This window comes from Drosophila melanogaster, chromosome X (assembly GCF_000001215.4).
Source record: "Drosophila melanogaster chromosome X".
NCBI lineage: Eukaryota > Metazoa > Arthropoda > Insecta > Diptera > Drosophilidae > Drosophila > Drosophila melanogaster.
This window is the reverse complement of record NC_004354.4, coordinates 5916830-5942230: the sequence shown is the minus strand read 5'-3', so window position 1 is coordinate 5942230 and position 25401 is coordinate 5916830. Positions and strand designations below refer to the sequence as shown.

Sequence of the window (25401 nt, the reverse complement as noted above, 5' to 3'; positions counted from 1 at the left end):
TTTTCCTGTTATTCTTGATCCCCTAATTAGTTTTTTAATATTTTTAATATTTTTCGTGGCTTGTTAGAAGGAAATGAAAGAAATAATTTTGATATCTTGTATATTGAGTTATAGCATTAAATATATAAATTGTTAATAATGCCGTTCAGGAAAAACGATAGTATCGAATTTTTGCTCTAAACCCATCGAAAACATCCCACCTCTAGCTCGCAGCAGTTCGTCGGTATCGGGCTTCAATCGGACTGTAAATAGGTATAGGTGACCAACTATATTGGCGCCACAATTTGAATCCAAAGAGCCGTAGAAAGGAAGTACTTGATATCGTTTTGAACATATTTTAATAGATATTACTTTATTTGTTTTAAACATATATTTTTTGTATGTAATACATATTGTTTGTGTTCCTTTTCGTTAGCTTATCAAAAAATTCACTTCACTTCCGTGTTATTTTATCGATTAACTAGATTCCATAGTTTATGGTGTTGAATTTCACTACCAAGAGAAATGTATTTACCACTAAAACCACACGTGTCCGTGCGTATTTCAATTAACTAATCCACGTGGTTGTATTTATAGACATGTATTTATATTATATTATATATTATGTAATAATAAGATCCTAAATGTGTAGATCAGTTATAGTTGTGACCCACCGATGGGAACAACACATTAATGTGGGAATTCAGGATTCAGGAAAGCATTACTCAGGATCCAAAACTAGCCTCGTCTAGCTGTCTTTCATCCTTCTGTTGTAATCCTAGATCAGCCTGTGGCGACGTTTGAGGCTTTTCTGCAGTTTCGTTATGGTTGTGGCATTGGTTGGTCCTCAAATCTGCGGACGTGTCCATAGCTCGCTCAGATCCTTCTTCAGCTTGCCCAGCTCTGCAAGTAGGGATTGGTTTGGACTTAATTCCCCAGTAAGTTGGTTATTTGTCAGCACATTTGTAGATCTTTCTTACCCAGCTGAGCTGGAAGGACGCCCCCGTTGCGGAATCCCAAGTCGAAGCGAGGCTGAACTCCCATCTGACTGGTCGAGGTGGATCCAGAGTTCCGGAAGGCGGTGCCACTATATCGTAATAAAGACGGTGATTTAAAATCTACATACATTCAGTAACTGGAAGCACTTCAACGCACCTGTAAGGATGCTTAAGGCAGCCATAGACCTCGCGGTAACGCCCATACAGAGTGCCATAGGAGACGCCCAGAATTCTGGCGGCCTTCTTCATCTCGAGTCTTTTGTTTTTAATGGCGTCCAACACCTGAAAGATTCCAAAACAAAAATATTTTAATATTTCCGATTTCTCGACCATTATTATTATCATTACATTGCCAAGGTTTTTAGGTATTTGACGACGTCACACCTAAGCAATTAGCTTAATTTGCCCTTTTCATAGAAGCTTGCTTAACTCGTAGTTTGGCGTTAAAACAAGGTAAAAAAAAAAAACGACAGAAGCAAAAAAGAAAACAAAAACTAAACTTGAAAACAGAAGAAGTGTATACTTTTTAGCTAGTTTTAATTGGTCAGTATTTCAACTGCCTGGCCAATATGAATTATAATATTTACTATTCAATATTTTAAACATTTATAGCTGACAAAACTTAAAATTTGCCTTACGCGCTTGGTGAATGGCTCTTCCCAGAACTGTGGACGCCGCCCCTTAGCCAGGTAGTCGTCCATCTTGATGACGTCCTGCCACTGCGACAGCTCCTCGTTGGTCAGTCGCAGTTCGGCGGCATCGTAGTCCTCCAGCTTGATGTCGGGATAGTCGGCGGCGGCACCGGTTCCACTGCCACTTACATCCTGACCACCGTTTCCGTTTCCGGCTGAGGCATTTGCCACTGCAGCGGCGGCTGCTGCAACGGCCACAGCTGCGGTGGCGGCGGCACTGGCCACATTCGGTGCAAATTCGTGGGCCATCAGCATGCCATGTTCGTTGATCAAGTAGGAGGATCCAAGCGATCCGGATCCAGTTCCAGAACCGGAGCCACCGCCTGCGGCAGTCACGCCTCCCTCGTATTTGCAGGCAAAACTAGCTGGTATGACGACCGTAGGACGCGGCGACTCTGCCCTATTTGCCACCAGATGCTCGTTCTCGATCTCTTCCACCGGTTGCGGCAGCTCATCGGGCTCCTCCTTGGGCGGATCAACCTCATCCTCTCCAGACTTCTCATAAAGGCGACGAGCATGACGTAATTTGCCATGGCGTTCGCGACGCTCGCCTATCTTTTCCAGCTTTTTGGTGCCGCTGCTGCTGGCGGTGGTTAGCACTGCCGGTAGCGATTCATCACCGCCCTCCGTTTCCTGCTTGTTAGCATCGCCATCGCTGAGCAGTTTGGGCGTGGCACTGCCATTTGGCTCCAAATTGGACCAATCCTGGCCAGCAGCCGGCTGCTCCTGGTCACTGCTCTCCGACTGTAGCAGCTGTTGCTGCTGCTGCTGCTGGTGACGTAGACGCTGGCGCTGTTTCGGCGGGCAGGCGGCGGGTGGGGAGGCCATCGAGGCGGCATGGGCGGCCAGTGGCGGCTCCTCCGTAAAGTGACGCGCCGTCTCCAAGTAGGCACGCTGGGCGGGCTCCAGATTGGCGGCATACTGGGCCAGCTTGCGTCTGTGCGGCAGAAAAGAGAGTTTCGATTTAAAAAGTTGTTTTTTTTTTTTGCACGTTGAAAAATATTCAAAAGTGTATAGCATATTTAGCTGTTTTTATTTACATACACATTGAAAACATCATAGGCATCGTCTAGCGGCGGACGACCACGCTTGCGTTTGGGACCCAGAAAGTGCTCCACGGGAGCGACGCCCTCGAGCGATGTGCCACCGGATACCGAACCCACTCCTGCCGAACCCGATGCGCCAGTCAGCGGCGTCATCACGGGCATGCGACCCAGTACACCCTCCATCCCCGGCGAGAGACGCTCCCGGTCACGTTCCCTTTCCCGTTCTCGATCTCTCTCCAAGAGCGCAGCAGAGCTGTGCAAATTCAAGGGTGGAGCAGCTGGGCCCTGCTGTTGCTGTTGCTGATGCTGAAGGATTAGGTCCTGGGCGTAACTCTCTGCCAAGCTGCGCGGCGGTGAGTGAAACTCGGCGGCGGCCATTGGTGGCGGCGGTCCGTCTTCGTCATCGCGCCAGGTCACCTCGGCCAGGCCCTTGATCTTCAGGTCATCGGCGGTCTTCAGCAGCGAGGGAAGGCTGGACTGCAAGTTAGTCAGTTAAGGGGTATTTTCCAGTTTATATTTAGATAGTTTATGCCATTAGACAAACAACACACTCACATGCTCCACGTTGATCTCGCCCTTGTACATGAACTCGATGAGGCATTTGACCTCCGCAAAGGTAACGTCCTTCATGATGATGATCGGATCACGTTCACTGGCGTAGTTGGAGAGCACGGCGTCGAAGAAGGTGCTGCAGGCGCACAGGACGACGCGATGGGCGCGGATGAGCTGACCCTCGCAGGCCAGGGTCACGTCGCAGAAGCAACCGCGATCCAGCAGCTGGGAGAACATGGTCTGCAGATTGCTATGGTGGTACTTCCACCTTAGGCAGTACTGCTGCGGCAGCATGGTGGTGCCGCGCCTGCTGCTGCCCCTGATGGTGGTGTCTCTGGTGGAGCAGCCGGTTCTAGTAATTCCACCAACAAGCTACTCCTTGGACAGTTGCCAGTCTGGAAAAGATAAAAAGATTCCAACGTTAGGAATAGTTTTTCCGAAAACCAGCATGTTTCAAAAGCCTTATAAATTTGCCCAGAAGTATGCTACAATTCGCATCGATTTCGAAAAAATGCAATTAATTGCAATGGCATTGCCCCCCAACTTCATTAGTAATAAATCCGCCTGCGCAAAAAGCACCCATGATTACTATTTAAACGAATTATTTACAAATAAAATATTTGTAATAAATAAAACGAAATCCGAAATTGACTTTTCTTATACAGCGTAACGTGTTTTTCCGCGCATCTGAACATGAGATATTGAAGCGTTTATCGCTTTTTTTCATGCCAGGAGCATTATATATCCGCCGATGAACTTGTTATCCCTACGAATCCTTTTCACAGTGCGTCGGTGGTGTGTAAATGTCAATCGTGGTACATGCAGCTTTTTACTGTTTACCGTTTAATGAAAGGGTTTGCTGCGCTTTTTTTTATTGTCTTTGCCACTTCTTTTGCTGGCCACGTTTTTTTTTAAGCGTATTTTTCGAATTAAATTCATCGCAATTTTTTCAGCCAAATAAATAATCGAAATTCCCGCTTTATGTGAGCTAAAGTCGGGAATCGGTAAAAAGGAAAACATGAAATAAAATATAAAAAATATATATACATAAAAAAAAAATAAAGTAAAAAAGAAACCAGAGTCCTGCCAGTCATCGAATACCGAGATGTTTTTTTCCCAGCTCCATTTCCCTGGCAACAAAGAAGCGCCAATGACTTCGGTGGGTGGGGGGGGGGTGGTTAAATTTTCAGGGGGAGGGACGGACGAGGGGCGAAAGGACGGTAGTTTTTTCTTTCAGACTGACTGCAGCACCATAAAAATGTTCGTCGTCCTCGTTTTCATTTTATTATTATTATTCCCCTCTCTCTCCCTTTCACTCTCCCCCACTCATCTCTATACACATGAAAAATTTTCATAATTTTATTTTTTCGCACTATGCACACTTTTATGCAGCGCAAATATTAAAACTTTACTTTCTGTTTGTCGTTTTTACCCACACATACATGCATATGTATGTACATGCAGGCACTTATGTAATACATGCATATATATAATATATATATATATATATATATACATGGTATTTCGGGTACATGTACATATGTATGAAATGAAATGAATTGACGCTTAATAAAAACACAATTTTCCGCCCGCAGCCCCCGCAGCAACCAATCTGTCAATATACTTAAATACAAAGTACGAAAAAAATGAAAAGAGCAATTATAAAATCCCTTTTGTTGTCGATTTTCACAGATTCATCGTAATTGTAAAATCGAATCGACGTGACGAAAGAGCGAAATAAATTGATTTTCGCGGTAAAGATAATGCTACATCCAGGATAACACCACCCGCCACGCATTTCCGTTTTCGAAAGTCAAGGAATTTAATAAACTAGTTAAGTGAAAAGTTGCAGGTTGTAAACACATTCATTCGAGTGCTAATAGTTAATCCATTGACTTTTCTATAACAACAACAACAATTGGGTTCTAAACTTTTAGTTTCACATATATGTATATAGTTGATTCGCTTGTATACATAATGTACATTTTTATATAAAAGGATGATAGAGTTGTAGTCATATACCCAACACTTTTTTGTAGCCCTTTTCCTGGTACGGCAATAAATTTTAAGAATTCCCCCCCAACAATTTTGTTACCCTTTTTTTTTATATCTGCCAACAAATTTTTGGATTTTTTGTCTCTTAAACTTTGTGTTGTTCTTTTTTTTTTTTGTCTGAAACGCATTCTTGCTTTTAGTACTAATAGCAAAAGGGAAGGACAGTCGAAAAAAGGGTAGAATAATGGTGGGGGGGGATAAGAACTTTATGTTAGCTGCGTTTTATGTCCAGTGTACAAAATGGACCACGCACACATATCCATGAAACATACATACACATATATATTTGTATGTATGTGTACTAACACAAACTTACTGAGGAAGTGGGTAAGCAGAAGAAGCACTCCCAGCATGGGTCAAAATTCGGCCGAGAAAAAGAGCGGGTAGCTGTAGAAAAACGCTGGCGAAGAACGAAAGAAGCTCGCGAACAGAATGCGAAAGCAAAATTCGCTTCACCTTTTTCAGCTGCAAGAAATGCCAAAGGAAAGTTGAAAAACATAGCAAACTGCAAAAAACATCAGCAGCAGAAAGCTGGCAAATAAATTGCACAAAAAAAAAAAACACACACACACACACAAAAACAGAAACCGAACACGAAATTGGGTAGAAAAACCGCCGAAGAAAGGACTTCTTTGGCTAGTACATAAAAGAATGCCATATGTACCGGTTTTTTATGTGCAACCGCCGTTTGATTGATATATAAAATACAGGCGAACTTTAATTTAATCGAAAGTAACTAGCAAAACATTCGCTATGCAAGCTTCTATATTCAGAAACTAACTACATATACATAGAAATATATAATATCATATTATTAAATAAATAAACATGTGTATTTTCTTATGGCACGAACCACGAGTTTTAAGATTTGACAATGTGTTATATTATATTATATATTATAATAAAAAAAATCAAATAAAATAGCTGAGTGTAAACTGCATAACTTGTTTGTTTCGCTGTTCCAACGCACAGATGTTCCACTGTACAAAATAACAGTGGCATTAAAAAACGCAATGTCCGGCACTCAAGGATTGAGATTTGAGTTTAGTTTCTGTTTCGGTTTTCTGACTTGGCTCACTCACAATAATAGAATGTCCGCCCCCAGCCACCACTTACACACACTAACACCCACCCACGCACACACACACACACAGACAGAAGTTAACTGCAAAGGGTTTTTGATCCCAATCTTTGCCACCCCCTCCCACCCCCCACTCCCACACGCTAGAAGCGTTACACATTTAAGTTCCTTAAAATAAAAACAGCTACACGCAGCACAGAAACACACACACACACATACTCCCCAAAAAGGGGGTGGGTGTGGGCGGTGTTGGCATAAAAAATACATGTTTTATTGTAGTATATTTTTCCCGCCAAGCAGTCGCACACACATACGCACTGACACACACACACACACACACAGAGCCCCCTTTTCTTTTGGATTTTCTCATGGAAAATATTTTTCAGTTTTTATCACATTTTTCTTCTTCTTTGGCTTTCGTTTTGTGTGTTTTTTGCTGCATCTTTTTTGTATTTTATTTTATTTTTTTCCTCTCCACTGCTTGTAAGCAGTGCAGGCTGGGCGTGGAGGAGGGGAGGAGGGGGGCTGTCGCAAAAAGGTTGCGAGCGGAAAAATAAAAATGAAAAAAGACATTACAGCGACTGCGACGTTTGGAGAGAAGAAAAAATAAATAAATAAAAACACAAAAAGCTGGCAGAACGAAGGGAAAATAAAGAAAGGCAGGGTACAAAAAAACAACAACAAAAAATGAGGAAAAACATAACGACCGTTTCTCGTTTCATTTCGTTTCCCCCCAAACCCCTCCCCCTCCGACAGTTTTTTTTTGCAGTTTTTTCGCCCCACCGCCCCCCTGCTCTTTATTATTATTTTCAGTTTCTGTCTTTTCCCATTTATTTTTCTTTCTTATTTTGCGCCCCATGTTTCTCTCCTACTTTTTAAGCTGTAATTTTTTACTTTACGTTTTTTATGTTTTCTGCACTCTCTGCTCCTTTTTTTTATTTCCAGCAATTTTATCCTTTTTTTTAAATATCGATTTTCATGTCAAGTTAAATGAAAGGTACACAGTTTTCCATACAACAAAAAAAAAAGAACGGAATGTAAAAAAAGGAGAGTACGGAATTTATATGTGAACCTGTCATCCATGTGTGTGTTTGTAATGCTTTTCTGCTTTTCCTTGCTGTCTCTTTTTATTATTAATTTTTTTGTTCACACACACACACACATGGCTGTAGATTTTCCCCATTTCCTTTTTATAAATGCTTGGCAGGGACACACACAGCGAGGAAAACAACTCCAAGATACACGAAGAAATTTCCACCTCTTTTTTACTTTTTTCTTTTTTGCTCGACTTCCCTTTTTTGCAGTAGTTTTTCCTTAGCATTTTCCGGACGGTTTATGGGTGGAGGTGGTAAATTCCAGCCATGATTAATGGAGAACTCAATCGAGATAGATACAGTTTTATATACATAACGGAACACTTACTACCATCGCTTATGGATTTCAATATGTTTGTACGTACATATTTCTGTGAACAGCGAAATGCCATTTCTCAATGCCAATTCTCGATTGAGATCAAATGGATTTTGAACTCGACGAATTTCGTGGCTAGACAGTTGTAACTGATCCTTTGAACTTGCCTAATATATTGTAGCACACTTTAGAAAGAAGACATCGTTTCATAATTCGATGAAAACATTTTAATTGTAAATTCCGAAACAGATTGTTAATCACAAAGAGGCAAGCTTAAGCTGTTTGCACTGCTTTGCGTCCTTGTAGCAATTAAACTGCTTGCCACACTGACCTCACCTCAGCGACAAAAAGGGATAATCCCGCGACATAAAACGATTTCGGAATTAACTCAAACGAAATTGGTTTTCATACGCGACACGAAATGGAGCGGAAAAAGGAGTGGGGCTGATATAAAAAGTGTACTGTAACCGCATTATCAATTGCATTAAGCCACCGATAAGTGCAGGGCATATATACATACATATGTATATATGTACATACATATGTACATAGCTCGATATATAATGTACCATCCATGTAGGTGTGTAGTTATGTACACGTTCTATGCATTATACACACATCCTTTTCCTGCCAACAGCAATTTTCCTTCTTTATTTTTCCGCTTCTTTCCAAGGTTTTTTATTACCATTTTTTTTTTGCTTCGCTCGCTTTTGTAATTTGTATAATTTTTTAACATTGTCGACGCTGCTGCTCCTGTTTTTTTTCGATTTTTCAGCGCTGGGTTTTTGCTTCTTGTTTTCCACCTCGTTTTTTTGTTTTTTTTTTTCTTTTTTTTTTTTTTTGTAGCTTTCCTTAGCGTGAAGCAAAAAAATTTTAATATAAATTTATGTGCTGGCAAACGGGGAAAATGGGAAAGAAAGGGGATATAAACTTGTTGGCAAATGGAACACGGCAAAAATATGTAGAGTGTATTACACAATTTTCATTTGGTTGTTTTTAATATTAATAAAAATAATAATACGCCAGCGAAAATATATGTATGAAAATGAAAAGGTTTCATTTCCGTTTACTTCTTTGTTTATAGAGCTGCGAGTTATGACCTCTCCGAATGTCCTGGCCCCAAAAATCCCCACCCACGAAACGTATTTTATCGCGCCATAAAAAGTTTTAATAAAACAAAGCATAATTCAAAAACAACGATTCCAGTTCCCGCTATCTACAAAAACAGGAACAAAAAAAAAAGAACAGAGAGAAAACCAGAATATAATTATTTAGCCTAAGGGGGGAATAATCGATCTATATGTTCGATCAAATTATACAATCGCCAGTTAATGAGAACTGGAGAATATTTATTTGATTTATGCAAGCATTTTCTCTCCCTACCAACCGCTTTTTGTTTTTATTTCAATCGAAAACCGCAGAGAAAGATATTCAAAGAAAACAGAAACAAAATACGATCCGCAGACATGCGAAAATCACATCGAGTACAACCAAAACCACTAAATACTGTAAAAATTTGCATCAAATACAGTGGAACATCATCAAGTTGAACCAGCAACTAATTTGTTGGTCAATTTTTAGTTGCTAAATAATGGCAATAAGTATTTCCTAGGCAGTAATCTTCTGCAATTAAGAATGTGTATTGAAAACCAAATCTGTTTTAGGGAGGTTTTGCTGTACCAAAAAGACAGTGGACTTCCTTAGCATCTTTGGTTTTTTTTCCATTTCTTCTAGCTCCTTACTACAACTTGTCCGCTCTCCTGCTTGCATAAATAAATACTAGGAGCTTCGATTTAGCCGACTAAAAGATACCCTAATACCATTATGGAAAATACCCTCAAGATGCAAAGTGCACTTTCTGTTTGTGAATCTCTTGTTCCATGATGCAGTGTAAGCTTTTATTGTTGGTCAGTCGATGGGGAAATGCAGCATACCCCTGCCCGCAGCAACTTTACTGGATATCAGAAAATAAAATAAACGAAACGACAGAAAGACCAAGTCAAATGAATAAGCAGTTTCTCCGCTTCTGCTCCAAGTCAGAAAAAAAACACACACACACACAAAAAGAGAAAAGGAAACATGGACAAAAAAAAATAATAATAAGAAATGTAGAAAGAATTCGTGTTGGAATATACTATTCAACCTACAAAAATAACGTTAAACAACACTACTTTATATTTGATATGAATGGCCACACCTTTTATGCCATAAAACATATTGTAAGAGAATACCACTCTTTTTATTCCTTCTTTCCTTCTTGTACGTTTTTTGCTGTGAGTAGGTCGTGGTGCTGGTGTTGCAGTTGAAATAACTTAAAATATAAATCATAAAACTCAAACATAAACTTGACTATTTATTTATTTATTAAGAAAGGAAATATAAATTATAAATTACAACAGGTTATGGGCCCAGTCCATGCCTAATAAACAATTAAATTGTGAATTAAAGATTGTGAAAATAAATTGTGAAATAGCATTTTTTCACATTCTTGTGAAATAGCTTTTTTTTTTCACATTCTTGTGAAATTATTTCCTTCTCAGAATTTGAGTGAAAAATGGACAAGGCTAAACGTAATATTAAGCCGTTTGATGGCGAGAAGTACGCGATTTGGAAATTTAGAATTAGGGCTCTTTTAGCCGAGCAAGATGTGCTTAAAGTAGTTGATGGTTTAATGCCTAACGAGGTAGATGACTCCTGGAAAAAGGCAGAGCGTTGTGCAAAAAGTACAATAATAGAGTACCTAAGCGACTCGTTTTTAAATTTCGCAACAAGCGACATTACGGCGCGTCAGATTCTTGAGAATTTGGACGCCGTTTATGAACGAAAAAGTTTGGCGTCGCAACTGGCGCTGCGAAAACGTTTGCTTTCTCTGAAGCTATCGAGTGAGATGTCACTATTAAGCCATTTTCATATTTTTGACGAACTTATAAGTGAATTGTTGGCAGCTGGTGCAAAAATAGAAGAGATGGATAAAATTTCTCATCTACTGATCACATTGCCTTCGTGTTACGATGGAATTATTACAGCGATAGAGACATTATCTGAAGAAAATTTGACATTGGCGTTTGTGAAAAATAGATTGCTGGATCAAGAAATTAAAATTAAAAATGACCACAACGATACAAGCAAGAAAGTTATGAACGCGATCGTGCACAACAATAATAACACTTATAAAAATAATTTGTTTAAAAATCGGGTAACTAAACCAAAGAAAATATTCAAGGGAAATTCAAAGTATAAAGTCAAGTGTCACCACTGTGGCAGAGAAGGCCACATTAAAAAAGATTGTTTCCATTATAAAAGAATATTAAATAATAAAAATAAAGAAAATGAAAAACAAGTTCAAACTGCAACATCACACGGCATTGCGTTTATGGTAAAAGAAGTGAATAATACTTCAGTGATGGACAACTGCGGGTTTGTCCTTGATTCTGGTGCTAGTGACCATCTTATAAATGATGAGTCGCTGTATACCGACAGTGTGGAGGTTGTGCCTCCACTTAAGATTGCAGTGGCCAAGCAAGGCGAATTTATTTATGCCACTAAGCGTGGTATTGTCCGACTACGGAATGACCATGAGATTACACTGGAGGATGTACTCTTTTGTAAGGAAGCTGCTGGTAATTTGATGTCCGTAAAGCGTCTCCAAGAGGCAGGAATGTCGATCGAATTTGACAAAAGCGGTGTAACCATTTCGAAAAATGGGTTAATGGTTGTCAAAAATTCAGGTATGTTAAACAATGTACCTGTGATCAATTTTCAAGCATATTCTATAAATGCTAAGCATAAAAATAATTTTCGTTTATGGCATGAGAGGTTTGGCCATATAAGCGATGGCAAATTATTAGAAATAAAACGAAAGAATATGTTTAGTGATCAAAGTCTTCTAAACAACTTAGAGTTATCATGTGAAATTTGTGAACCCTGTTTAAATGGTAAACAGGCAAGACTTCCTTTTAAACAATTGAAAGATAAGACCCATATTAAAAGACCACTTTTTGTAGTACACTCAGATGTCTGTGGGCCTATTACTCCAGTTACTTTAGATGATAAAAATTATTTTGTGATCTTTGTTGATCAGTTTACACATTATTGTGTAACTTATTTAATTAAATATAAATCTGATGTGTTTAGCATGTTTCAAGATTTTGTAGCCAAGAGTGAAGCTCATTTTAATTTAAAGGTTGTGTACTTATACATTGACAATGGTAGAGAATACTTGTCAAATGAGATGAGACAATTTTGTGTTAAGAAAGGAATTTCTTATCACTTAACAGTGCCACATACACCTCAGTTAAATGGTGTTTCTGAGAGAATGATAAGAACCATTACGGAAAAAGCTCGAACCATGGTTAGTGGTGCAAAGCTAGATAAAAGCTTTTGGGGCGAAGCAGTATTAACTGCTACTTATTTAATCAACAGAATTCCTAGTAGAGCACTTGTTGATAGTTCAAAGACCCCATATGAGATGTGGCACAATAAGAAGCCATACTTAAAACATTTGAGAGTGTTTGGTGCAACTGTTTATGTGCATATTAAAAACAAACAAGGAAAGTTTGATGATAAATCATTTAAAAGTATTTTTGTGGGCTATGAACCCAATGGTTTTAAGTTGTGGGATGCTGTAAATGAAAAATTTATTGTCGCAAGAGATGTTGTTGTCGATGAAACCAATATGGTTAATTCTAGAGCTGTTAAATTTGAAACAGTGTTCCTGAAAGATAGTAAGGAAAGTGAAAATAAAAATTTTCCGAATGACAGTAGGAAAATAATACAAACAGAGTTCCCGAATGAAAGTAAGGAATGCGACAACATACAATTCCTGAAAGATAGTAAGGAAAGTGAAAATAAAAATTTTCCGAATGACAGTAGGAAAATAATACAAACAGAATTCCCGAATGAGAGTAAGGAATGCGACAACATACAATTCCTGAAAGATAGTAAGGAAAGTAATAAATATTTTCTGAATGAGAGTAAGAAAAGAAAGCGAGATGATCACCTGAATGAAAGTAAGGGATCAGGCAACCCGAATGAGAGTAGGGAAAGTGAAACAGCAGAGCACTTAAAAGAAATTGGAATTGATAATCCAACTAAAAATGATGGCATAGAAATTATTAATAGAAGAAGTGAGAGATTAAAGACTAAGCCTCAGATATCCTATAATGAAGAGGATAATAGTCTAAATAAAGTTGTTCTAAATGCTCACACTATATTTAACGATGTCCCAAATTCATTTGATGAAATTCAATATAGGGATGATAAATCTTCTTGGGAAGAAGCCATCAATACAGAGTTAAATGCTCATAAAATTAATAATACTTGGACAATTACAAAAAGGCCTGAAAACAAAAATATTGTAGATAGCAGATGGGTATTTTCTGTTAAATATAATGAACTTGGAAATCCAATTAGATACAAAGCTAGATTGGTTGCACGAGGATTCACTCAAAAATACCAAATAGACTATGAAGAGACATTTGCTCCTGTAGCTAGAATTTCAAGTTTCCGATTTATATTGTCATTAGTAATACAGTATAACTTGAAAGTCCATCAAATGGATGTAAAAACAGCTTTCTTAAATGGCACGTTAAAAGAGGAAATTTATATGAGACTTCCTCAAGGTATATCGTGTAATAGTGACAATGTGTGTAAATTGAATAAGGCAATTTACGGACTCAAGCAAGCGGCTAGATGCTGGTTTGAAGTATTTGAGCAAGCATTGAAAGAGTGTGAGTTTGTAAACTCTTCAGTTGATCGCTGTATATATATTTTAGACAAAGGTAACATCAATGAAAACATATATGTATTATTATATGTAGATGATGTGGTTATAGCTACAGGAGATATGACAAGAATGAATAACTTCAAAAGGTATTTAATGGAAAAGTTTAGGATGACTGACCTAAATGAAATAAAACATTTTATTGGAATTAGGATAGAGATGCAGGAAGATAAAATCTATTTAAGCCAATCTGCATATGTTAAAAAAATTTTAAGTAAATTTAACATGGAAAATTGTAATGCAGTTAGTACTCCTTTACCTAGTAAAATAAATTATGAATTACTTAATTCAGATGAAGACTGCAATACCCCATGCCGTAGCCTCATAGGATGTTTAATGTACATAATGCTTTGTACACGCCCAGATTTAACTACTGCAGTAAATATCTTGAGCAGATATAGTAGCAAAAATAACTCCGAATTATGGCAGAACTTAAAAAGAGTTCTTAGATATTTGAAGGGCACTATCGATATGAAATTGATTTTTAAAAAGAACTTGGCATTTGAAAATAAAATTATTGGTTATGTGGATTCTGATTGGGCTGGTAGTGAAATTGATAGAAAAAGTACAACAGGGTATTTATTCAAAATGTTTGATTTTAATCTCATTTGTTGGAATACAAAGAGACAGAACTCAGTAGCAGCCTCATCAACTGAAGCTGAGTATATGGCCCTATTTGAAGCCGTGAGAGAAGCTCTATGGCTTAAATTTTTATTAACTAGTATTAACATTAAACTAGAAAACCCCATTAAAATTTACGAAGACAATCAAGGCTGTATTAGCATAGCAAACAATCCCTCATGTCATAAACGAGCTAAACATATTGATATTAAATATCATTTTGCCAGAGAGCAAGTTCAGAATAATGTGATTTGTCTTGAGTATATTCCTACAGAGAATCAACTGGCTGACATATTTACAAAACCGTTGCCTGCTGCGAGATTTGTGGAGTTACGAGACAAATTGGGTTTGCTGCAAGACGACCAATCGAATGCTGAATGAAATTTTTTATATATATTTTTCAAATTTAAATTCCTGTAAACATATTTTGTTACAATGATCTGATCGGGTTTTTCTGGGTTTTCCCCGTATCCTCGCAGCAAATGCTGGATCAGTTAACACTTCCCAGAATGCACACCACCCACATTTGATAGTTACTAATGAATATTATTGTTATGTTTTTAATTATAGACGTTATTTTTGAGGGGGCGTGTTGGAATATACTATTCAACCTACAAAAATAACGTTAAACAACACTACTTTATATTTGATATGAATGGCCACACCTTTTATGCCATAAAACATATTGTAAGAGAATACCACTCTTTTTATTCCTTCTTTCCTTCTTGTACGTTTTTTGCTGTGAGTAGGTCGTGGTGCTGGTGTTGCAGTTGAAATAACTTAAAATATAAATCATAAAACTCAAACATAAACTTGACTATTTATTTATTTATTAAGAAAGGAAATATAAATTATAAATTACAACAATTCGCATTCGAAAGCGATTCAAAGGAAAAATCTATGCGTTCTTTTGATTCTCGCTTTCTTGGCAAATTGGTAGGAGTTTTTTTTTTATTTACTTCTCTCTTTTTTTTTTGCCATCGCGTTTATGTTTCTTTTCATACCCATTGTGGGTTGCAAATTGTGAAGGGTGTCTTCGAATTTTCGTAAACATTTACGCTGGCAGTTTACGCAAGCGCTTGATTATGTAACATGATAGTAGCATTAAAGTAATAAGAACTAGTGCATAGTAATGGGACTACGAAGATAGGATATTTCTTAATGGATATGGCATATTCGAACCCATTTGACATGCTTCGTTTTGCTGCTGATTGCGAATGGGGGCCACAATTCAAAATTCATATTATTAATAAGTAATAAAAAGATATAAAGAAAATTGCCAAAGAGCACAGAGCACGCAGCTAGCAAATAAAAAAAAAACAATTCAGAAAAAGAAGCATCTCGCAGATACGCAGGTTTCCCCTTTTTATTTATTGTACCTATACACACATATATATACATACATACATATATCATTTTGCAGATTCTGCGGTTGCGTTTGCCTTTGGGTTCTTGTGTTTGGTTATTCCCCTCCGTTTTTTTTTTTTATTATTTTTATTCTTATTTGGAATGCCAAAAGTGCAGGAAAAAAAATGCAGACCTAGGCCAAGAAAGGGAATGGCAGTCCAAATTGAAGTCCAAGATCAAGACCGGGTACCAAGTCGCCCGATCCCCAGCGAAATATACAATTGCGAATAAGGCCAAGTGCAATAACACTTAATGCACAAATACACACGCGATATATACCACATATATCTGAAGAGGTACGCAACATCATAAAGCCATCTGCCCCCAAAACAACAAACCTGCAACCAACAAAAAAAATAAAAGGCAAAAAAAAGAGAAAAACTTCTTTGCGATCCTCTATAACTATGATATGGCTGCTCTGTTGTTATTGTTCTTGTTGGCCAAGTGCATTCGCCTTCCGTTCTTGTTGTTGTCGTGTGTTGACTTATGCAGCTTCTTCTTGCCAGCTTTTAAGCCCACTACGCCGCATTATGCCTCTATGACACTGAACAGAATAATGATCCGGAGTAGAGGGAAGTTTAAGAATATATCAAATAATGCAACAGTATAAGGCGCAACATAATCATTTTCGAGATATATGAAACATCTAATTCTCTATATCTGATTCTCCACTTCTACTACTCCACATCGGAATTTTCACTTTCCTGGTGCCATACAAGCATAATTAATCCGAGCTTTTCCAAACAGTCGTTTCCCTTTTTTAAGCTGGCTTTGTTGTTGTTCTTTTTCAAATTATTAGACAGCAACAATAGTAAAGAAAAAAAAACACGCAGCGTCCAGTTTGGCACACACACACACACACTTGCGAAGATAAAGAAACACATTTTCCTGCTTTTTTTTGCGCATCTGTGTAACCTCAAGGTTGCTGAACCTCAAAGGAGCTGGAAAAAGGGGGTGTTCGATGGCGAAGGAGGGAGAGCGGCGGGTAGAACAATGAAAAAAAAAACAGGACTTCGCCTTAAATAGAGTTCTAGCCAAATAACCAGATTGTACTTCCACCTCGGATATCACACGTTAAAATTACACTTTCCAGTGAATCTGAAGTAACTGGGAACCATTTGTAAATCATATTCATTCACATTAGCACATGAATTCGACTCCACTTCGATTTAAACAGTGAAAATATTTATGAAATAGAGTTACCGTTTGCTTGAGGAATTTATAAACAATTTGATTTCATAGTATAGCAAGTGCTTGCAATTCATTTGTTTATATTTTACGTTAAGACCTGGCAAATCATTGACCAAACTTCGAGTTTTCGTAGAAGAAAACAGAGAACTCCCGCTGACTTTGCAGCTCATAAATGTCTGGAGTTCAGTAAATCCATCTCACAGATGGGTTTTAAATCAAGCCAAGGTCTAGCCCAAAACCTATAAATAATGCTTGGGTGGATCTCGAAAAGCCCATTTTCGCGGAAAAGAGTCAAAGGAGCCGAGAGGGCTGAACCGATGATCAATGGCAATGACTTGGAGCAGGTGGATGGGATGGGAATGGGATGGCATGGGTTTGGACGGGATTGGATTGTATTGGATTGGATGCGCCAGGAGGGATCTGCTGGTGAAATTCGCTTTTTTTACTTTTTACTTTTTACGTTTTACTTTTCAGCTTGGCTTTGCTATTCCTACCTTGTTAACTGATACTACTTCTGCTTCTGCTTCTGCTGCTGATGCTGCTTGTTCTTTTGCTGGAAAAAGCTGCACAAAAACCTGGCTGGCTAAAATAGCAAACAAAACAAACATAAGACAACAAAAAATCGAATAAAACAAAGCCAAAAGGGACAGCGAGCGGGTAACACAAATTGCAAAGCTGGAAAAAGGAAAAGCTGCTTTGCACAATCTCAAAGGGGAAATCGGGGGAAATAGAGGAAGTTACCTACTAGTTAATACACCGCAAAATAAAAAATAAAATACATGCCAACTTTACCATTCTATCATAATATATATACCATCTGTTCTCCCTTTAACTCTGTTTGGAAGTGAAACATTTCAGGCATCTGTTTTTACAACTTCTTTCTTTGAATTTTTTTTTTGATTAAGTTAGGCGCATTTTCTCGCCGTGTAGCTACCAGCTATTTCTTCGGCTTCGTTCTATTCTATCCTATTTGATTTTTTTGTTTTTGGTGGCGGCGCATGAAAAAGCCGAAGAAGCTGCAGATACAAATGTAAGATGTTGGAAACTCGAGGGAAAAACTCACTTGCTGGGGGGGAAAAAGAACATTCATCAAGAAAACTGTCGTCGTTTTTTGTGTGTGCGCTCTACGGCATTTGGTATCTGTATCTTTAGCCGGTGCTATATGTATATGTATGTGTATCTGTATCTGTATATATATCTGTATCTGTATCTGTATCTGTATCTGCATCTGTATCCGTATCAGTAAGAACGTTAGCCTCCGCCGCGGATTCTAACTCATATTACTGCCTTGTTTACTGTCTTTTGCCTCTTATTACCAACATCGAAACGTTCCCCGCCAGCCAACCATTTGGTTATATCGGTGTTTTGTGTCCAATCTCCGCCTGCTCGTTCGTATTTATTTTCATTATTTATCATATTTTTTTCTCGCGCCTAATGTAAACTTTAATATTATTTCTATATTGTTCGTGGTAAACCGACAAAAGGGTGCAAAGAGCCAGAGTCGAAAAAGTAGGGGGGAAATCTACCAGGAAAAGTCAAGAAAAGCTCGGTTTACCCGGTTTAATAGAAAAAAAAACAAGTGCTTCGTTGCCAAAGAGATTCAAAGAAAAATGGGCTACTAAAGTTTAATGGTTTTAAATGTACAGCATTTCATATTTTCGTTTTCTTTTACTGTTTAAAAAGTGAATCCTTTTCGTCAAAGCTGCTTTAATTTATTTGAATAATATAACACAAAGGAAAAATTCCAATTTGGTAGAACAAAGTTCGTCAAGATCCCAACTGAGTATTACTATGTATTTCATTTAAATTACGTTAATAACAAAGATCTAACTACAAAATAAATGGAGAGCACGGAAAATAACAAAAATAAAAAAAAAAGTTAAGGGGAAAAACGTTGATGATGATGATGGAGGCGAAATCTCGAAATGAGAAGAGCAGCGGAGTTTTTTGCCTTATGTCTCCTTGAAATGAGAATGCTGATGCCCTGTAAATGATACGAATTAACGGGTATCCCAGACTCAACCAGAAGTCGTGACAACAAATTTTTTCATAACATGTACTTTAGCGATCATAAAATATGCATCACCAAAAGATATTACTTTCCAAACTATTTTTAAACATCCGACTGTTAAATCTCCCAATCACCAGATATCTGTTAGTCGTTACTATTTTCGAAATGGCTTTTTTACTGGCTGCCGGTTTTTTTGCCGCTTACTTTTTTCGAAACAAAATCTGTGTGTTCCTCTTTTTGGGCACTTTGTAATTTATTACGTTTTTTTGCCGTTGTTGCTGCTCCGTTTGAGTATTTTATAAAATTGTTCAATTTTTGCACGAGACAATGTCGCAGGGTCGCCTCAGTCTTCCTGCGCCCCCCACCCAAAATCCCCACCCCATGAAAAGCAGCAGTAAAGTGGCGCTGGAAAACGAAAAATAATAAAAAAAAAAAAAAGGAAAAAATATATGGAAAAAATGAAGGGAAAATGGGCGGGGCAAGGAAAGGCGAACCAAAGTGAATATTGAGATATTTTCCATGCTGACAGCCCGCTTGGTTCGTTTCGTTTTCGGTTTTGGTTCGTACAAAAGTGATTTACTCTTTTGGTAATGTGCAAGACCCTCCCAAAACTCCCCCTCCTCCTTTCACGCGATTTTCCAGCCATTTTTTCTTCGCCTGCATGTTTATGTGCAATTTTTCCTCACACACACACACACACATATATTCACTCACACAATTGCTACTTTTGCCATATACAGTTACAACATATCTGCACTTATATAATATATAAGAGTTTTTCTCGCTTTACTCCATAAAAAGGGGAGTAGTCGAACAAAAAACACAAATGTATAAAGTTAATTTGCTGAGCGCGAAACCATTGATACCCTGGGAAAACGAATTTCATTTTAGGCACCTCACTCTTTCAACAAGTTGGATGGCATTCCACTTCATTACCATTCGACCTTGCGCCGGGATTCGCCGCTCGTGTGTTTCAAATTTGATGAAACTGCTAATACATCCCATGGGTTTTGGCCCCAAGCAAAAGGGAGTTGCAAAAGTTTTAAAGGAAATCAACAAGACTCGCTAGCCGCGACTTGAATACACTTATTATAATTCTAGTACAGCTCTTAAGACCAATTGGTGTGACCATTAGCGCAGAAGTTCGGTGCAGTGTGACCAAACGCCCATTGAACTCAGGGTGTAGCTTCTGTTTGCAGTTTGAAAACGTTTTCGAAGAGTACAGAGAACATTATAAGCCAGAGTTTTGGCCACCACTTGGAATTTCTGTTCTGTGCTAAATACAAATGAGGGTTTTCACTACTCCTAGTTCCTTATTTTTTTTTTATCCCACCTTTCTTACCTTCCCCAACGACGGAAAAGTTCGTTCGTTCGTTCGGTTACAGTTTTCTTTGCCCACCCTTTTCGTCCCCTTTTTAAGCTTATAGTTTTCCATCCCTCTGCCAAGCGCGCCAAAAAAAAATTGAGTAGGAAAATGGGGAAAAGTGGTGGGGAAAAAGGGGTGGGGGGTGGGGTTGCAAAGGCGGACAGGCAAAAACCGAGCAACAGTAAAACGAGCGTTTTTTGTTTGCCCCTTTTTTATTCTAGTGGAGCAGTGGGGAGGTTTTGGGGGTAAATAAATTAAATGCTTGACTTTATTTTGCCCAGCGATGTTTGCCTTGTTTTAATATTTTCCTTGCCTTTCTCTGGATATACTTTTCTGGTTTTTGCCAGTACTTTTCCCTTTGTCTCCCTCAGTTTTTTATACACATTTTTTTTTGTTTTTGTATTTTGTATTTTCTAGCCCTTTTTGTGCCATTTTAGAGCATGATTTGTAGTTCGTTTCGTTTAGATGGAATTCCAATCTGCTGGCGAACAAAAGGGTGGAAATTTACGAAAAGATTTCCATAAGTTCTTGTCGGGCGGCGGGGAAGGGGGGGGGGCCGTAAAAGGAGTACAAAAGGGATACACTTTGAACCTGTTGCGGTTCAGGAAACCTGATAAAAACTTGAATTTCTTCGGGGTAAATCGTTTACGAAGCAAAAACTTTATATACCTTACATATGTACATATGTATATGTACAATTGCTGATAGAGAAATGCAGCATGTAATCTTTGAAAAAATTACACATATGCATTTATTTCAGTATGTGCGAAAGCATATGCATATGCATATGGACATGCATTTTCTGCATATCACTCATACGCATTGTTGCCCGGGTAACTTATTTATTAGTTCAGATTTTTTTTCCTTTGGTCCGTTGATAACAACTAATTAATTTGCAAGGGGTCCACTCTAATGTCGCTGCATTCCAACAAAACACTCTAAAACCAAATCAAGTTTACACAATGCACTTTTGCAAAGCTCGCTTATCAGCCAAGGTTTTTTACAATAAATAAAAAAAAAATGATGAATAAAATGCAGTAAAAAGTGTGAATGCGGTTGTTGCACATACACATATAAATTGAATTAATAGAAAAGTAAATATAATTGAATCAGTAACACAATTTAAGCTGCAAAATTGTTGCAAATTAGATAGAAATAAAATGCCACATTGCCACGGAAGCGGATAAAATTAAAAAGGCGAAAGAAACAAAATTGAATTAAAATGTATTAACGCAAAAAAAAAAAAACACAAGCAATGAAAAAGAAAAAACAAAAAATACCAACAAGCCACAAAAAACGTTTTGTGATTCATAATTTCGATTCGTATTCGGCTTTTTATTGTTATTATTTTATTTATAAATGTGTAGTTTTTTTTTTTGGTTTTGGGTGATTTTTGTAGAGTTCGCTTTTGTTCCCCATTTGGAGTGTGCGTGTGTTTTGTTTGTTTTTATCTTTCCTATTTGAAAATGTTTTTTTCGTTTTTTTTTCTCTGGCGGTTAATTGCATAAAAATAGAGGCCGTATTTGTGTTGCCTTTTTTTGTGATTTTCGATCGCGACATAATTTGATTTGAAAACCTTGGACAAACAGAGAAACAAAAAGCGAATGAAAGAAACTGGGAGCCAAAGAATTCTCGACTTTCGAAGGGCGATTATTTTTCTCAAATTTTCTCTATTATTTCCCATTGTTTCGCTTGGCTTTATGCGACGCAAATAGTTTTTATCTCTTCGCATTGCATTGATTTCAACCTTTTTTTTAAATTATTATTACTACACTCTTTTTCCCTTTGGAGCCCCAGTATTTTCAGCACTTCTCAAAGTTATCAGCGAAATTTGCCTAGCGTTAGTTTTGTTTTTTTATTTTTAGTGTCTCGCCCCGCAAATTCATATAAATATAAATATTTATACACATATGTGTGTATATTTATGGCTTCTTTTCTTTTTATTTTTTGTTATATTTTTCCGATTTGCCGTCTGCAGTGCAGTTTTTTATTGTTTGTTTTTAATTATAAATATGAGCTGATATCAGAGAATGAGGGAAAAAAAAAGTGGGGAGCTCAATGAAAAAGAAATGGTTGCAAAATCAAACCCTTTTTCGGCGAAATTGAAATTGAAAACGCTGTGAATAGATTTAAGGAACTTTGTCGGCATTTGACAAACATTATTTACGCATTGCAAATTATAGTTATCATTTTTCATATATAGTGCGCAAAACATAAACAACCCCAAAATTTACGTAAGCGAATTTTATTTGCCAACTACCAAAATGAAAATAAATAAACACATAGAGTAAACTAAACTTAAAGCTGGTATGACAAAAAATGACAACAACAAAATAATCACACACGAAAAACAATATTTCGTGTCAAAATTTGTGTCGTTTTTTGCTTTATTTCCTACTGCCGCATTGTTTTTCTAAAGAATTTTTATTTGGTTGCGGAATAACACGAAAATAAGTGTGATTTTGTTATAAATACTTCACGGCTTTATTTCGACTCGACTGTGGGAATACCCAAAAGTTTTTTACATGATATATCATATATTACGAATAATTTATGATAATGAAATCTAGATGCAAAGCTTTCAAATCTCGAAGCCCAGGTAAATATGCATTTATTCGAAATCGATTTGAAAATGTTTTATATTTCGAATTTGGTTTTGTTGGAATATCAATCGTTGTAGTTTTAGACTAATTTTAGGCTTTATTTAAGCGTTTCTCCCACATTTATAAATTAATTAATTATGTCCATAGGTATGTATATGAACATATATGCATATATGTATGTATATATTCCAAATTTGGGGGCGTGGCACGTCGGATGCTGACCTGCCCTTGTTTTTTTGCCTTTGGCTTGCTTGTTTGTTATCGCTTTTGTTCTGATTTGTTTTTGGACAATGAACTTGAAATTTGGAGCACGCGTTTCACATGTAATTGAAATGTGTGTGAGTGGGGCGAAGGCGGGTGGTGGGGGGTCGATGAAGATGGGGAGCAGAGAGCAGCGAACGAGAGAGAGAGCACTCACGCACACCAACACTAGCGCACAGAAGCCAGGGCCGGATCAGGGGGTAAATATTCGAGTTAAGTGCCATTAAATATCTTAAATGTTTTACGTAATTTTGTTGCTCAATAACCTATATATTTTGTTAACTTCATGTTCTTCTTGCAAATCGGTAGCTTGGTTCAAAAATTTCCAGATTCGCTCCTGATACGCTCTCTTCCTCTCTCTCTCTCTCGCTCTCTGCCCCCCCTCCACACAATCTTCCACACACTGATTCGCTGTTTTATTTTTTTTTGCGCAGGCGAATGCCGCTGTGAAAACAAAAAACCGAATAAAACAGCCGACAAAAACAAAAGGAAGGAGAAACGTTGACGGCGACGTCACTCAAATGCGATTTGCAATTTTAATTTTTGCCGTTCATGTTTTGCAGTTTTTGTTCATATAATTAAAGTTGTAAAAATGAATTGCCATACAGCAAAAAAACGAGAGAAAAGTAAATTGCAAATTGTAAATTGCTTTTGCCATAAAGGCGGAAATGCCTCTCTCAACAACAAAAAAACTCGCATTCAAATAGTGCAACAAAAAACTAAAAACAAATAAGCCGAAATCGACAACAAAAAATAAGGCTAAACAGGTGAAGAAGAAAACTAAAAGCCACAGAAATAACAAAAACCGATAAACCAAAATTTAAAACCAGCACAAAAAATAGCCCCAAAACTTAAGATATACAATTGTGTTCGAAATCGTAGTAAAGCTATTTGAAGCGCCACAAAAATTTACATTTTTTGTAAACATTTTTAAGCATCGACTATTATTTTGGGTACAACTGTAGCAGATAAACAACAGCCCGCAAAAAACCCTAATTATCAAGCTTAGACAAAAACTACAAAAAAAGCGAAAAAATCACACAAAAAATGTAAATTACTGGCCTATGAATTTAATTAATTTTTTGCAACTCTGTAGGTTTTTTCCCCTCTTTTTTCATTTTTATCTTGGCGATTAGTTGGCAGCAACAATTACAATAAGCGAAGAAAAAGCGCCAATCGTTTCCTGAGCGAAAAACAATTGTTTACAATAATTGCATGCGATTATTATTTATGTCAATTTCGAATATTCAGCTGGCAAAGTCAACAAACCCGGAAACCTTCGGCGAGAACAACGGAATTTTTATCGTAATATTTTGTTCGCCTTTTTGCATTCAACAAAAAAGAGCACGCACAAAACAAAACATGCAAAAAAAAAAAGAAGCACAAAATATATGATTGAAAAACAAAAACGATAAAAAACAAGGGGAGAGCGGCGAACAAAAACAGAAAATCGCACAAATAACACACAACTTTTGTTTGGCTAAAAATAAAACGACGTTCGTTTTGCGTGTCTTTTTAGCACATGAAATAAATAATTTGTTTTCTCACCTTTTCTTTATGACTTTTCGCGCTATCTTTTCTTTTGGCGTTTTTTTCCCCCCTCGAATTTCTTTTACTTTTCCTTTATGCTTTTTGTTTTGTTATTCGAATCGAATTGCACACGCAGCAGAATTGTGTCGAAAAAAATTCATTCATTCATTTAATTTCTGGCTTGCCATTTTTGTTTCATTTCTATATTTTGTTTTTTAACATAAAAAAAAATAATGCGAAACAGCGAATTCAAAACGCGCGCTTTTTCTTTTGCCTTGCGAGCGGATAACGGTAAATGCGCACAGCAATGTTTTAACATTAAACACTAACCACTAAATTGTCAGGAAATTCACCAAAAATAAATGTTCTGTTTTGGAATTGTTAAGAATGTTAGGCTCATGTGTTTGTTAATATTTTCCAGGAATTTTCTTTTAGCGGCGCAGCGAAGTGAAACGTACCGCGGAGGAGACGGATTTTTGAGTGAAAAGAATTGAACTTTCGTTGTTGCTTATATAGACTTTGGCTGGCAGCAATGTTGCTGGAGAGAGATGTTGCACTCTCCCAATCGGTTGGCAACTTAAACCGGTTCGCAGTACCAGCAATTTGGCGGGTACTTTAAATGCCTTAACGTTATCGCGCGTTTGATAACTACGTACATTTTAAGGGATTGAGAGAAACGCATATTATGATATAAAATAAAGTGTTAATATTAATTGAAGAGGCACACACGCTTAACATTTCCACAAATTGTAAATATTTATACAAGAATTGGTAGCTATCGCTAGCGTTGCCAGACGGCGCCAAAAGCTTCTAAAT

The 25401-nt window shown here is 37.4% G+C and overlaps 1 protein-coding gene across 2 annotated transcripts, besides 1 other annotated feature; it reads right to left on the bottom strand.

The window, feature by feature from the left end:
• Window positions 1–378: 378 nt before the first annotated feature.
• CG3726 (uncharacterized protein) lies at window positions 379–25134 on the bottom strand. Of its 2 annotated transcripts, none has more exons than NM_001297988.1 (7): window positions 24604–25134; window positions 3271–3662; window positions 2714–3192; window positions 1616–2606; window positions 1135–1259; window positions 960–1066; window positions 379–882 (listed from the first exon to the last, which is right to left on the bottom strand). In NM_001297988.1, exons 2-7 carry the CDS (start codon window positions 3559–3561, stop codon window positions 827–829), a joined length of 2049 nt encoding a protein of 682 aa, NP_001284917.1. In that variant the 5' UTR covers window positions 3562–3662; window positions 24604–25134; the 3' UTR covers window positions 379–826. The 2 variants fall into 2 exon arrangements, with proteins under 2 accessions (NP_001284917.1, NP_572279.1); NM_132051.2 differs by having other exon boundaries at window positions 567–905; window positions 24604–25071.
• Window positions 9936–15082: a mobile genetic element.
• Window positions 25135–25401: the final 267 nt, after the last annotated feature.